Raw genomic sequence first — 13,458 nt, 5'->3', positions numbered from 1 at the left:
TCTTTACAACTGGAGTACATTTATCTCTTGGTTGTTGAATGTATCTTGGATTTGCTTTTCCTCATGTGTTTTGAGATTTTGGATTGCACTCTCATTTGGAGTGGAAGGGTTTTTTTCTTTGACTTTATTTTGCTTGCTTTCTTCTCTCTTTGTTCTTTCCTCCTTAGCAGCCTTGCAGTGACCACCTGGACTCATAGTACCTTCAGTCCAGCATAAAATGCCCTTCTGTTATTTGATCAGGGTCACAAGCATCTGTGGAGATATTCTGGCTCTTGAAGATGCAGTCAGAAAACCAGAAGAGGGCTTGATATGGTTCCTGATGGCCCGCCATGTTTGATTCCATGGCCCCCATGGATATAGCAGTTGGCTATATCCATACAGCAGTTGGCTGCAGAATTTTCAACCTCCCCTAATGAGGGTGGAGAATTTCAGCTCTGCTACTAATTTCAGGAAGAATCCTAGCAATGGCATCCTTCAAATAGAACATATGTGTTGGTCTCTATGGCCTCACAGAAATGGAACTTCTGGCCATCTCTACACGCATCTGAACAAGAACTCAGGTGCCCTGTAGCTTCAGCCACACTTACTGCTTTCTGTTTCTACTATGCTATCTATACATAAAAGATTATGTGTGTGTGTGTGTGTGTGTGTGTGTGTGAGAGAGAGAGAGAGAGAGAGAGAGAGAGATAGAGAGACAGACAGATATGTTTGGTGGGAGAGATTTTCAAAGTATATAACTTATATAAGAATCAAATTTATTGTAGAAACATAGGCACTTCACTTCTACAGTATAAACGGCACTTTTTCAAAGTAGGGATGAAAACTAGAGAGAGTAGCAGTTGTTTCCTCAAAAATAAAGACAACCATAAACATAAAAAGACACTCTTCAGGTTCCCGTTAAAAGAAGCAGCAAGCTAAAGATAAGGAAGATTTTCTTCCATCTTCAAAGTATAATTTGTCCATAGACAAAAAGAAAAATATGGTCAGCTGATCTCTCCCAGTGAGACAGAGTAAGCTGTCAAGTGCTTACCATCTGGTTCAGCTCCTAATCCAGATGGGCTGACAATAGTAATTTATGAAAGGTTTGAAAGCAACTTGCCATTCTTCAGAAAAAATCATTAGAACACATTAACATTGGAATTTGCTCCCCTCCTCCAGCCCCAATTTACAACAAATGCAAAGATAAGGCAACTGCTTCCATACAGTAAATAGAACAGCCTATTTTTGAACCAAAGTCTCTGCTCTTTGAGAAAAAAAAAAAAAAAGTAATTATTTTTCTTCCTCCTCCACTCCCCTCTATTGGCTGAATGAGTAAGGGAGAGAATGTTCTCATTTGGAGTTTCTAACAAATGCCTGAAGAAGCCTTCACAGTCTGTGATGCTTGGAAAAGTCGAAGTCAACATCAGGAATAATCTGATGTACCGCATGTTCACACTACAGACGGGCATCCTCTAATCCATTCTTACAGAGACAGCCCAAAGGTCAATCAATATTTCCAATGCAAATCACAGAGACACAGACTGTTAGAGCTAGAAGTCTAGCTCATTGTTAGCCCCTCTCCCACCCAATCAGACTGCACATGGGCAGTGTTGCTTCCAAATCAGAACAAAATGACGGCACCACGTTTTTGGTTCAACCAAGTTTCATCATTAATTTAATAAGATTGTAAAGTAATAGGACTCATTTCTGGGAGACTGATGAGATTCTATTAATTTATTTTCAGTTCATGTAAGAATTGCTGGCAAAGAGTGGGGTCATACCTTTCCTTTGATCAGACCACCTGTCGTTCAGGTGCTGAGGAAACTGTCAATATGCATGCTATGCAGGTTTTAAAATGTTTTAGAACTTTCAAAAGAAAAGTCTGGTATCACCGTGTAAAGTTTCTAATGGAAAAGGATGGAATCAGGGCTGAATGTAACCTGCAGATTAGGATGTCACTAAGAAGAAATAGAAAAAGCCCTAGGACTGAGAATGTGATGGATATCTTCCAATTGGGAATCAGAGAGAAGGAACTGGTTACTGCCCAATCAGACAGAGATGACCAAGTTATAAGGGCATAGAGAGAGGGAAATGGGAACTGGCTAGAGTAACCAAGATGAATGGAAACTTCTCTTCCCAAGAAAAGGATCTAAGCCACATGTGAGAATGGAGTACACACAGGACAGGCAGTGATGCACAGAATGACAAGGCAGTTCAGTCTGTCCTTCTAAGGCTTTAAATAGAAGGAAGTATCAAACCAAACTACACATGATAAATTTGGTTTAACCTAACTATAAATGCCAAAGCATACCAAAGAAGAAATTGGGCAGTCTTTGGTTAGCCTAAAACTTCTACAAGTGGCCAAAAGTGCAAGTCATCATTGTTTAAAACTGCTGGACGCTGTTACTATGACATTTCAAATATGGTAACTGTGCGTATGTTCTTCTCAATCTTTAAATCTATGTGTTTTCTTCCCTTAAATAATGACCAGAGACTATTTTATTTTATTTGAAAATGGGCATTGATATTCGACTACTTAAAAGGCTATGTGTTCAGGGCTACAAGGGATATAAGAATAAATAGGACACCATTTATTTCCCTCAAAGAATTTACAACACAATCGATACACATGATAAGGCATAAATCACCACAAAATGAGACAGAATCTCCAAGGTTACTGAAAAACAGAGAGAGAGAGAGAGATCCTATATGGTTGGTTGTAATTTACCTAAATTAAAATGGTAGGTTCTTTAAAAAACAACACTTTTATGGAAGGAATGCTTGGTTTGGTTTTGTTTACCTATTTTTTGTGCCGAAGGGACCGTCAAGACAGGTTGTAATTTGAACAAGCTACCATGACCCTCTAGTGGCCACTTGGAAAACTGCAGCAGGCATTGCATACCTGGAAAAGCCGGCCAGTTTCAAAAGAGCATGTCAGCCAGGCCACCCCTGTTTCTACTTTCTACGACAGCCAAGAACACTTAACTCAAGGCAAAGTGAAATTTTAGAGGAGAAAATACTCCCTACCCCAGGTCATGTGTCATAGACCCAGAAAAAGCATTATGAGGTGGTAGAGTGTGAACTCTGAGATCAGATGTCAGCCATTTCAGAACTGGGCCAGTTACTGAGACTCTCTCTGTTCCTCAGTCTACTCATCTGCGAAATGGGGATAACAATCCTACTCAGCTCATAGGGTTGTTATGAGGATTAGAAAAGAGACTACTTAAAACATTAAGAATGGTGCCTTATCACAGTAAGAGCTCAATAACTGTTTTTATTAGTTATGGCATTTTATGGTAAAAACTAAACCAATGTAATCTATTTTTCCTTAAATTTCCTGAAGGTAAGATGTATAACTAATCATTAATTCAATAAAATTGTTAAGTATATTAAGTCTATCTATTCAGGTAGCAGAGAGACTTGACATTAAATCAAGTCTTTGCTACTTACTAGATGTGTCTCTAGGGCAAGTTATGTCACCTGTGAAGGCTCAGTTTCATTGGCTAAAAATTGAAGTTATTGTTGCTTTTCTGACACTTCACAAAGTTATTGTAAGGATTCTATCAAATAATGCATCTATTGCACTTAACAAAGTGGCAAGTTTGGTGCAAGAATGTATTAAATAGTAGCTATTATTATGACTATATGCAAATGTATAAGAAGTGCGCATCTATAATCTATATTTCCATGACACTGTACAATCGAGTGATGCCATTTTAGAAAGAGAGTTCATTTTAGATTCAAATAGCCGAAGAGGAGGCTGGGCTTAGTGTGAGTGTTGAATTAGAGCATCATAATTAAGACAAAGTATGGATTCAAGTGGGAAATTTGGGAGGGGGAGGAGATGCTAGAGCAAGTTCAGGTGAGAGTCAGAGAGTGGGTCTGAGTTCTGGTACTTCTGGTACCTGAGACATCATGGCTAGGACTTATAGATAACTGCAAGAAGCTGGCTAATAGTCTTATTCTTTGGAGAAGGCCAGGGAATAAAGAGTAATGTGAACAGGAATCAAGAGGCTTGGCTGGAGCTGGTTACTGAGATCTAGTTTCCCCCAGGGAGTAGCCTATTCAGAATTTGGACTCCCCTTCAAGCTACAGCTTCTTGGGACCAGGGAGGCCTGTGTTCTTAGTTTAGTTGGTAAAATAGCCCCTAACTGGAATGGATGCCGAGGGCATTTGGGGTAGGACCACACAGGGCAGCTCAGAGGTGAGAGTGGCCACCTTTTATCTTGGCTTTTCTTTCTTAATTGTATTAATCATTTCCAAATTCCTTTTATTTTAGTAATGGCATTTTCTGCCACTTTCAGCTATATTTCTTCTCTGTGTGTTTGCCCATTTCCTTTCACAACCTTTGTTCTCTGTACCTTCTTTCCACAATGCCCCTTATTCAATTTATTTTTCTCATTCCAGGTTTCCATATTCTGCAGAAAACATGGAGCCTAAAGTATACAGGAAGACTGGGCTTTTAAATGCCTTTTGAGCATACAATATTTCAAAGTCTAAAGCCTAGTCAAAATACAATTCATATCACCAATACACTGCTTTTGTAGAATTATGGAATTTAGTGTTATTAAGAACTATTTCTTAATGATAAATGAGAAGAATCTCCTGATGTCTTGATTATATTCTTCACTGTCTCTACATATTAAAATGCAAAACTAAATGTTTAAAATGTAACATCTGTGAAACATTATGTGTCATGAATAAGATTACTCATAGTGGTTTCATATTTTCCTCCAATTAAACGTATCTGGGACTCCTGTGGTCCACAAGACACACCTCAGTGTTTTCCAGCTCTATAGCGGCCTCGTCGTCACTCCAGTGAGGTTACTTTACCTCTCAGTCATTTAGGATCTTGCCCTCATTTCATTACTAATTAAATTCATTTTTACAGAGTCATAAATTAATTATTTTGAGGTAAACTGACTGAAACCTGTACCTTGTTCTGAGCTCTTTTTAAACTCTCAGTAATTAAATTTAAGGGCTATCATGTTAATCTTTATTAATACAGTATGCGAAGGAAATGACTGAGGGGAAATGAAAGACATCAACTTCTTAAATAGTCTTAGAGATAGGTTGGAAAATTTAAAAGTGTTCATTCCTTCAACAATATTAGGAAACCTGTTAAGATATCTTTGGACTAGAGGTAGGGTCCAACTCAAAATTCATGCATTGTTTTAGAGGCATTTTCGTTGCGGGAGCTCTCATGTCACTTTTCTTTGTCTCATGAGGCCAGCACAGGCGAAAAAATGATAACGGGAGGCTTGGCTTCTTTTTTTTTATCAACAAGTATATTTGATTTCTAATTGTTGGTGATAACTTGGTTTTCATCTAATGAATACAGCCTTGAGCATTCATAATCATTGAGAACAAGGACCTTAGTGTTATATAAATATTTTACCCTATTGGATTAGTAAATGCTTTGTTAATTGGCTGATCCACATTTCTATTCAAAGAGCATCTTTAGATAAATGAAGTTTTTAAATAACACCCTAAGGAAAAGTCGTGGTAAACACACTCTGGCTTTGCCATCAGGTTTTCAAAATATCCTACAGAAATATTAAAAAGTAAGCCTTTAGAAAAGAAGATTAGACCTTGTTGCAAAAACCCATAACTCATCTTTTCCCTCAGGACTGACTGACAAAACAAAAGAATATAATTTGTTTTTGCTTTCTGCTATACCAAGATGATAGCTACTTAACTTCTATTATCCTAAAGCTGATGCCTTTTACCAATGCCTACCTAACATGAAAGCAGATCTGTTTTCAAATATTCTGTGTTCTATATTGGGGTAGAGTGAATTAACAGCTGGTTTGCTCTGTTCAGCTCTCAGGTGTCTGGCATCCACGAGATGATGGGGTGCATTAAGAGAAGAGTGGATCATCTGACCGAACAGTGTTCAGCGCACAAGGAATATGCTCTTAGGAAACAACAACTAACAGCCTCAGTGGAGGGTTACCTACGGAAGGTAGTTTCATCAACTAAAACTTAAACATCTAAGTTGGTGATAATAGATGGTATGGTAGGGCAGTATGTGGGCATGGTGGGAGGACAGGAGCATGTCTCCTTAGGCTGCCCTTATGTTCCACATTGGGTCCTCTAATTGAACTAGACAGGGTTGTAATTCACTATTGTTCATCAACCACCCCTGACCCAGGTGGCCTGTCTGTGCCTCTGGCCTGTAGGTATATACACAAAGGCAGTTCCCGCTTTGCACAGTACTGTGTTAACTGAACCAAGTACATATGGGAATAGAGTGGATTTTTCATGTGCATCGTTCTGAGCATGGTTCAAATATGCACAAGTTTCTGTTACCATGGTACCATACAACACCAGGACTATAGATAGGTAGATAGATTGATATATAGACAGATACCAAATATTATGAGTTTTAGGTTTTTCAAGGAATAAATTGCCATTGTTATATTTTATTGAACTAGACCAGTGCAAGGCAACACAGTCATTCTGCATATAAACATACATGTGAAAATCCTGTCTGCAAAGTGAACATGATGGCTTCGTATGGAAGAATTTTACTTCCTGTTTCCAAAGGGGAATAAAACTAAGGAGCTGCAATCTGACTAAATAAAAAAATTATTTGTCTTCAGCGAAAACTAGTAATATCTCAATGGCATTGATGCTAATGAATCTTGCTGTAGAGGCTGGGTCTCAAATTTTCAATGATGTTTTCATTTGATACGATGGACTTACGTGCCTGAACTTACATGAATAGAGTTAGTACCCTTCACTGGAGAGGACATTAAATATCAATGTCTGTATTTAAATTGCCTCCTCACCTGTTATTAATCAGAAACTTGGGAATTTTATCCTCGTTCTGGTGCCTGGGTTCAGGGAGTTTCCAAATATGGTGGCAGCTGTGGTGCTGCATCCCCTGGAGCTTGAGAACCAACCTAATTTGGTGGTGGTGGACCAGTAGGACCTCAGCTGCTGCTACTTGTCCTATTGCCAATTCGGAGTCAATTTGAGTCTGGGGAGTATGGACTGGAGTTAGAGCAACGGGACAAAGCATGTAACTTGAATGGAACAGAGCCTTTCAAGGGTCATTTTAGTCAATGACTCATGTCCACTGATGATCAAATCATAGTCCTCCAAGTTCATCAATTAAATGTCCTAAGTATGCCCCTGTGTTTTACTACGACATGTCCAGGGTTTGGTGCTTCCCTAGAGTCCCTCTTCCCAAAATACTGCAATGCTCATGCTCTGGATCTTGCCTTTAAAATGTGCCTGTAAATTGGGTCCCATTCCACTCACAGATAAATTCATCTCTGTTGATGTGTTAGCAAGTGCATTATCCTTCATAGGTAATACAGATAAGTTCTTAGAGGATGTGGATGATTGCTTATATCTCACAGCTGTTAATAAAAGAAATCCCTTTCCACATATAACCTTTGTTGGTGGGCCACAAGTATTACCTCCTGTGAAGAGCAGCATTATTAAAATATGAAATTCTGAATATTTAAAACTATATTAGATTAATATTGGTAAAATATATTTCAAGTATAACGAGAATCTATAAAATAATATTTATCTTCCTGACATGTGTGTGTACATATATGCAAAAATATATTACTAAGACTGCCGTATATTATTCACTCCTAAAGGTGGAAATGTCAATTCAGAAAATCAGTCCAGTGCTTTCTAATGCAATGCATGTTGGCTCCACCTCTTCTGAATCAGAGAAGATTTTGAATAAATATCTGGAACTAGATATCCAAGCTAAGGTGAGTAAAACGAGAATGATTATTATGGCTATAATTTTGTAAATATAATTTTTAAATTATTTGATAGCTATAAACTTAATCCTAGCGCCCTTGAGGTTTACAATTCTAAATTCGTATGTAGCACACAATGACTTAAAAACTCATATTCTTACATGTCTAAATTATATTTATATATGCATTTATTAGAACATTTGTGCTCACTGAAAGTCAGCATTACAGCTGGGTATTGGTCATTTGGTTCCCTTTCTTGCCTGGGCAGTTTCTCAAAAAAAGCTTCATTTTGGGGGTGACAGAGGAGGCAGGGACAGTGCTTCTCTGACTATTGGCAATTTTTTCTGCAGGAGCAAGTTACCAAAAAATTACCAGAAGCAACGTGCATTATTGCAAGATTCCAAGGATATAAATAGAAACAACCTTGTTTGCTTACCTAACACTCAGAGACAGAAAGTGCCACACCCCCATCATAGCACCTTCTCCAGCTCCCCCATACCCATTTCACATGGCGCTTAGCTCCAAACCTGCCCTGAAGTTTCTGTCTGCTCCAGCAAAGTTTAAGGAACCTAAGTCAAGTGCCCTCCTCTGGTTCTCCCAGGTCCGCAGGAAGAGCCCTGTGACTCCAGTTCTCAGCAGAAGAGCCTCCTTCATGGACTGTGTCCCCACTGGAAACTCACAAACACACCAATTATTTGTTAAATGGGATATTTTTTATTTATTATTTAGAATACTTAAAGCTTATGTCTGAACTCAATTTCATTTTTTAATGTTAAACATTTTAGAAATGGGAAGGAGATTACAAGGGAAGAAATTCCCCACTTCTCTCCCTCCCAAAGTGCTATCATGAAGCAGAGCCTGTAAATTAAAATTGCCTTCATTCAGTGGAGTACTTGGGAAGCATATTAATCACAAGTAGGGAAGCAATCTCTCATTGCTGCAGAGCTTTTTTCTTTCATTTTGCTTGGTTTTTAGGCTGTTCTCACATGAAGTTTTACATGGCTCTTTCTATGATATGCGTAATCGTCATGGCTACAATTTCTATTCGTCCATTTAATCAGTGGTTGGAGTTCACATAACAGAAATTACACTCGGAAGAAAACATAGGAGAACATCCCTGAGCAAGTCAAAGTCACTGACTTTTTAGGTTATTTAGGCCTGATATGTGATATTTTCCCTACTAGCCCTTCTAGATTGAGATTTAAATAAGACTGCACTATGGATATGTCATCTTTTTGTAAACTAAAAACTAATGAATAAGTTTTGTAAATTTGCCATCTCTTATATAATAAAATTAGTTTAGGAATTTGCTAGAGGTATTGTTAAATTTCAAATAGCAATCTCATGTATAATTAATTCATTTAAATTATTTAAAACATTTTTAACCTTTCATACCAAACAACTTTTCTTTTATCTGTGACACAGAAAATAGAGTGCTCGAAATAAATATAGCTGATAGAACCAAGAATAATTTGTGATGATTTTCATTCTAAAGTGCCCTTCTTTTTTTTTTTTTTTTTTTTTTTGGAAGTTGTGTCTTTCTTTATTGAGGAGATTATTGGTATAAGTTCAATTAGTAATCATAATTGATGGATATGCAGAAGATAATGAAATGTGAATGTTCATGATTCCCCTGTCAGTTTCTGACCTCCAGTGCTTTGATTTTACAGGAGACATCACATGAATTAGAAGCAGCTGCAAAAACTATGATGGAGAAAAACGAATTTGAATCTGATGAAATGGTATCACTTTCCTCTAAAGCTAGATGGCTAGCAGAAGAATTAAACCTATTTGGCCAAAGCATTGACTACAGATCACAAGTCCTGCAAACTTACGTGGCATTTCTGAGGTCATCAGAGGAGGTATGGTACTATGTGTTAACCTTCTTCAGCAAGGTGGCCACTGCCCATGTCCTTGCTTTCTGTGGGGATATATGCTCTGCCTTGGTGGGTAGTTCCATGTCCTCTACCCCTGTGCATGGGCTCACTTACAGGCCCTGTATTCTTGTAAACCAAAGAGTGATTGCAGCAGTTCTCAATCTATAAAGGTTTATTTAGCCAAGGTTGAGATGTGCCTGGGAAAAAATAAAAATCCCAGGAGCACCTGTGACCTGTGCTTTTTCCAAAGAGAGGGTTGGGGAACTTCAGTATTTAAAGGAGAAAGGGCAAGCACGAGGAAAACAAAAAGGAGGGAGGATAGGCAGTGAGGCAGCTGGTTACATTCTTGTGAGGCTCTGATTGGTCTCAGCAAATCTACATTTTACATGTGAAAACCTACATTTTTACATAGGGAAAAAGTAAATTATGCATTGTTGCACACCCAGTAAATCTACGTTTTACATAAGATAAAGTAAACATGTGAAAAGAGGGAGTAGAGTCTATGACATAAAGCTGTAAAATTACAGTTATCTGTTTGGAAACAAAAGCAAAGTAGTTTTTGTGTGTGTGACCCAGTTCCCAAGCTTAACCTTCCCTTGGGCATAGTGACTTTGGGGTTCTGAGATTCTGTTTATTTGTTTTTTTTTTTTTTTTTTTTTTCCCACATTCTTCAAGGCACCATACAAAGGCTCAAAAAATAAGTTGTTTTATTAAAAACGTACAAATTTGTATGTGTGGATAGTATGGGATATGCACAAATAAACAAACTAGTTATACTGGAATAAATTTTACTACATCCTACAAATATTTACAATATCCTAAACAGACAACAAAATTATTTCAAAATAGTCATCTTCTAAACCATAGATCTTTTTGAATACCTTAGCAGTTAGTGTGGTTCATTTGAAATACACAGAATTGGAAAATACAGGCTACTGGGTTCAGTCTCGAATCTGCCTTGTATGATGTGTCTTCCTATGTTACCCCTCAGAGTTTCTTCTGAGGCCTTATTTTGTCTGGTTATGCTAGACAACCTCTAATATTCTCTCTAGTACACTGGATTCCATCTCAAAGGTCATTGCTTCTTGAAGCTGGCATCAGTAATAGAAAAGCCCTAGAGTCTCACTTTATTTAACCCCTATCCTAGTAACCCCCATGCAAATATAGATCACTCTCCTCTTCAGGCAGAGAGGTGCTGGTTAGTGGGAGGCGGAGTCAGCAGGGTTCACTCAAGGGTGGAGCCAACCCAAGACAAGTATGTGCTTGATTTTTTCCTCTTCTTACCTCCACCTTCTCAACACCTTCCTTCTTAACTCTCACCACCACCATCCTGCTGGCACACCTCTCCTCTGTCCAATTCCTTTATAATATTCTCAGTTCACCACTGCATCCTTTTCTACATTTTTACTCAACTGTTTGTCCCTTCTGACTTTTTAGCTTTTTCTCTTTATTTTTCTTTTTTCTTAATTTTTGATTTTTGTGCATACATAGGTATATATATTTATGAGATGATTGGAGGCAGGCATGCAATGTGTAATAATCACATCATGGAGAATGGTGTACCCATCCCCTCGAGCATGTATCCTTCATGTTCTTTTTAGTTCTTGACCCTAAACTCTCATGGTTTGGCAAGTTCCAAACTATTCCCAACTGACAGAATTATCTTGTTGATGAATATTATAATGCAGTACGTGAAATGGTAGAGAAGCTACAAAGAAGTGCTTGCCTTCTGCATCTTCATTGCCAAAAATGAACCTCCTCAGCTTTCAGTTAAGCATCCACTTTGATCCACTCTGGCCTTTGGACCAGGAGGCTTAGCTTTGCAAACAACAATTTAATCAGAACATTCTAGCTTCCTGCTTTCTATTTTCTGCTAAATCTGTTTTTCTACCTGGCAGAGGCTTCCATCCTTCCAATCCTGGCGATGCTCCCCGTACATTACTTCACTCCTCCTCTGGCTTTCCTTTCTTCCTCACTAGCTAATGGTTACTCATTTCCTTTCCATTGTCCATCCCTTCAACTCCCTGCCCTCCACCCTGACTAACCCCTGCCAACTCCCAATATGAGCTCAATCCAATAGTCTGTTTACTCAGCCTTTCTTTCCAAGCTTCCAGACACTCCAGTGGAAAATCATACAATTGTGCTGACTGGCCCCATTACAAATGCACGGGCCTCTGCCTCAGCTGGGTCTCCCATATGCTTCCTAGTTGGTTCCCATTTGGTAGCAGTTCTCAAGCATATTACCTTAGTTTCTATCTCTAAATCTCATCCAATGTTCTTAACTCATATGTCACTGAAAAAAAAAAAAATGAAGCCATTGACAATAATGGCCTTGACTTCCAAACTTGTTGACATATTCAGCCATCCTCCGTGGGTTCCAATAAACAAAAGTATTCCTACATCCTTCAGCATCTAGCTCCAGCAATCATCTTCTAATTTTATTTTTTTAATTTTATTATTATTATTTATTATTATTTTGAGATGGAGTTTCACTCTTGTTGCCTAGGCTGCAGTGCAATGGCGCAATTTTGGCTCACTGCAACCTCCACCTCCTGGATTCAAGCGATTCTCCTGCTTCAGCCAGGAGTAGCTGGGATTACAGGCATGCGCCACCACACCCAGCTAATATTTGTATTTTTAGTAGAGAAGGGTTTCTCTATGTTGGCCAGGCTGGTCTCGAACTGCCGACCTCAGGTGATCTGCCCGCCTTGGCTTTTCAAAGTGCTGGGATTACGGTGTGAGTTACCACATCCGGCCATCCTCTGATTTTTAAAAGATTTCTTTTCCATTGCTTCTTTCCCTTTGTTCTACAGTTATGTCCATATAGTCTTGCCCTCACCAAGGCTACCACTCCATCATTTTATTTCTCTTCAAATGTAGACCTTTTTTTTGGGGGGGGGGGGGCGGGGAGACAGGGTCTCACTCTGTCACCCAGGCTGGAGTGCAGTGGCATGATCACAGCTCACTGCAGCCTCAACTTTCCCAGGCTCAGGTGATCTTCCCACCTCAGCCTCCCAGGTAGCTGGGACTACAGGTATGTGCCACCAAGCCCAGCTATTTTTTTTTTTTTAAGAAATGGGGTTTCTTCATGATGCACAGGCTCAAATTTGGACTCTTGAAATGGGAAGAAGATATTCCTCACCTCTACTTGCTCATCCTGTCCTTGTCCCACTGCAATTCGCTTTATTCCTGTCTCAACCCTTCCACTTGCCACCTCTTCACTCCATTAAAAACATTCTTTTAAGCTACCTACTGGTTGACAAATGAAATAGTATATTTTCAGTCTTCATCCTGCTTAATCTTTCTGCAGCATTTATTTGACCCAGTTACCCACTCTCACCTCCTTTGGGTTTTTTGTTTTTTTTTTTAATAACAGATTTACTGAGGGATAATTTACATAGCATGAAACTCACATATTTCATAATGTCGTGATTTTTCCTATATTTATAGAATCATGCAACCACCATAGCACTCCAGTTTTAGTGTATGTCCATCATCCCCAGAAGAGCACTGGCATACATTTTTAGGCAGTCCTGGCTCCCACCCCCAGCCTCAGGCAAGCACTGATCTACTTTCTGTCTCTCTAGGTTTGCCTTTTCTGAATATTTCACATAAGTGGAATAATCCTATCTACTTCTTTGTCTGTTCCTTGTCCTTACTCCTAGTTCACTTTTCTTTTTTGTTCTTAAAGCATGGTGGGTCATAGAGTTCTTGCATGTGCCCTCTCTTTTGCACATTGTACCCACTTTTTTTTTTTTTTACAAAAACCACATTCCCACCTATGGTTTCTTCACCAATAACTCAAAAGTGGTTCCTGAGCCCCAACTCTCCTGAGCTCTAAACCAATGCTTTCAGTTAGTTATGTATCCTGT

The 13,458-nt window shown here is 38.8% G+C and overlaps 1 protein-coding gene and 1 long non-coding RNA gene across 7 annotated transcripts in view; one reads left to right on the top strand and one right to left on the bottom strand.

Moving 5' to 3' along the window:
* Positions 1-13,458, top strand: part of CCDC141 (coiled-coil domain containing 141) — a 249,619-nt gene that overhangs the window by 145,324 nt on the left and 90,837 nt on the right. For all 5 annotated transcript variants that reach the window (XM_009182528.4, XM_009182527.4, XM_021924378.2 and 2 more), the window contains exons 9-11: positions 5,803-5,944; positions 7,599-7,718; positions 9,380-9,571. In XM_009182528.4, coding sequence (XP_009180792.2) covers positions 5,803-5,944; positions 7,599-7,718; positions 9,380-9,571 — 454 coding nt within the window. The remainder of the gene's footprint in view (positions 1-5,802; positions 5,945-7,598; positions 7,719-9,379; positions 9,572-13,458) is intronic.
* The window catches only part of LOC108581344, a 98,501-nt gene that overhangs the window by 19,849 nt on the left and 65,194 nt on the right, over positions 1-13,458 (bottom strand). The window lies entirely within an intron of this gene.

The sequence above is a fragment of the Papio anubis genome, chromosome 10, assembly GCF_008728515.1.
Source record: "Papio anubis isolate 15944 chromosome 10, Panubis1.0, whole genome shotgun sequence".
NCBI lineage: Eukaryota > Metazoa > Chordata > Mammalia > Primates > Cercopithecidae > Papio > Papio anubis.
This window is presented reverse-complemented; position numbering and strand designations above follow the sequence as displayed.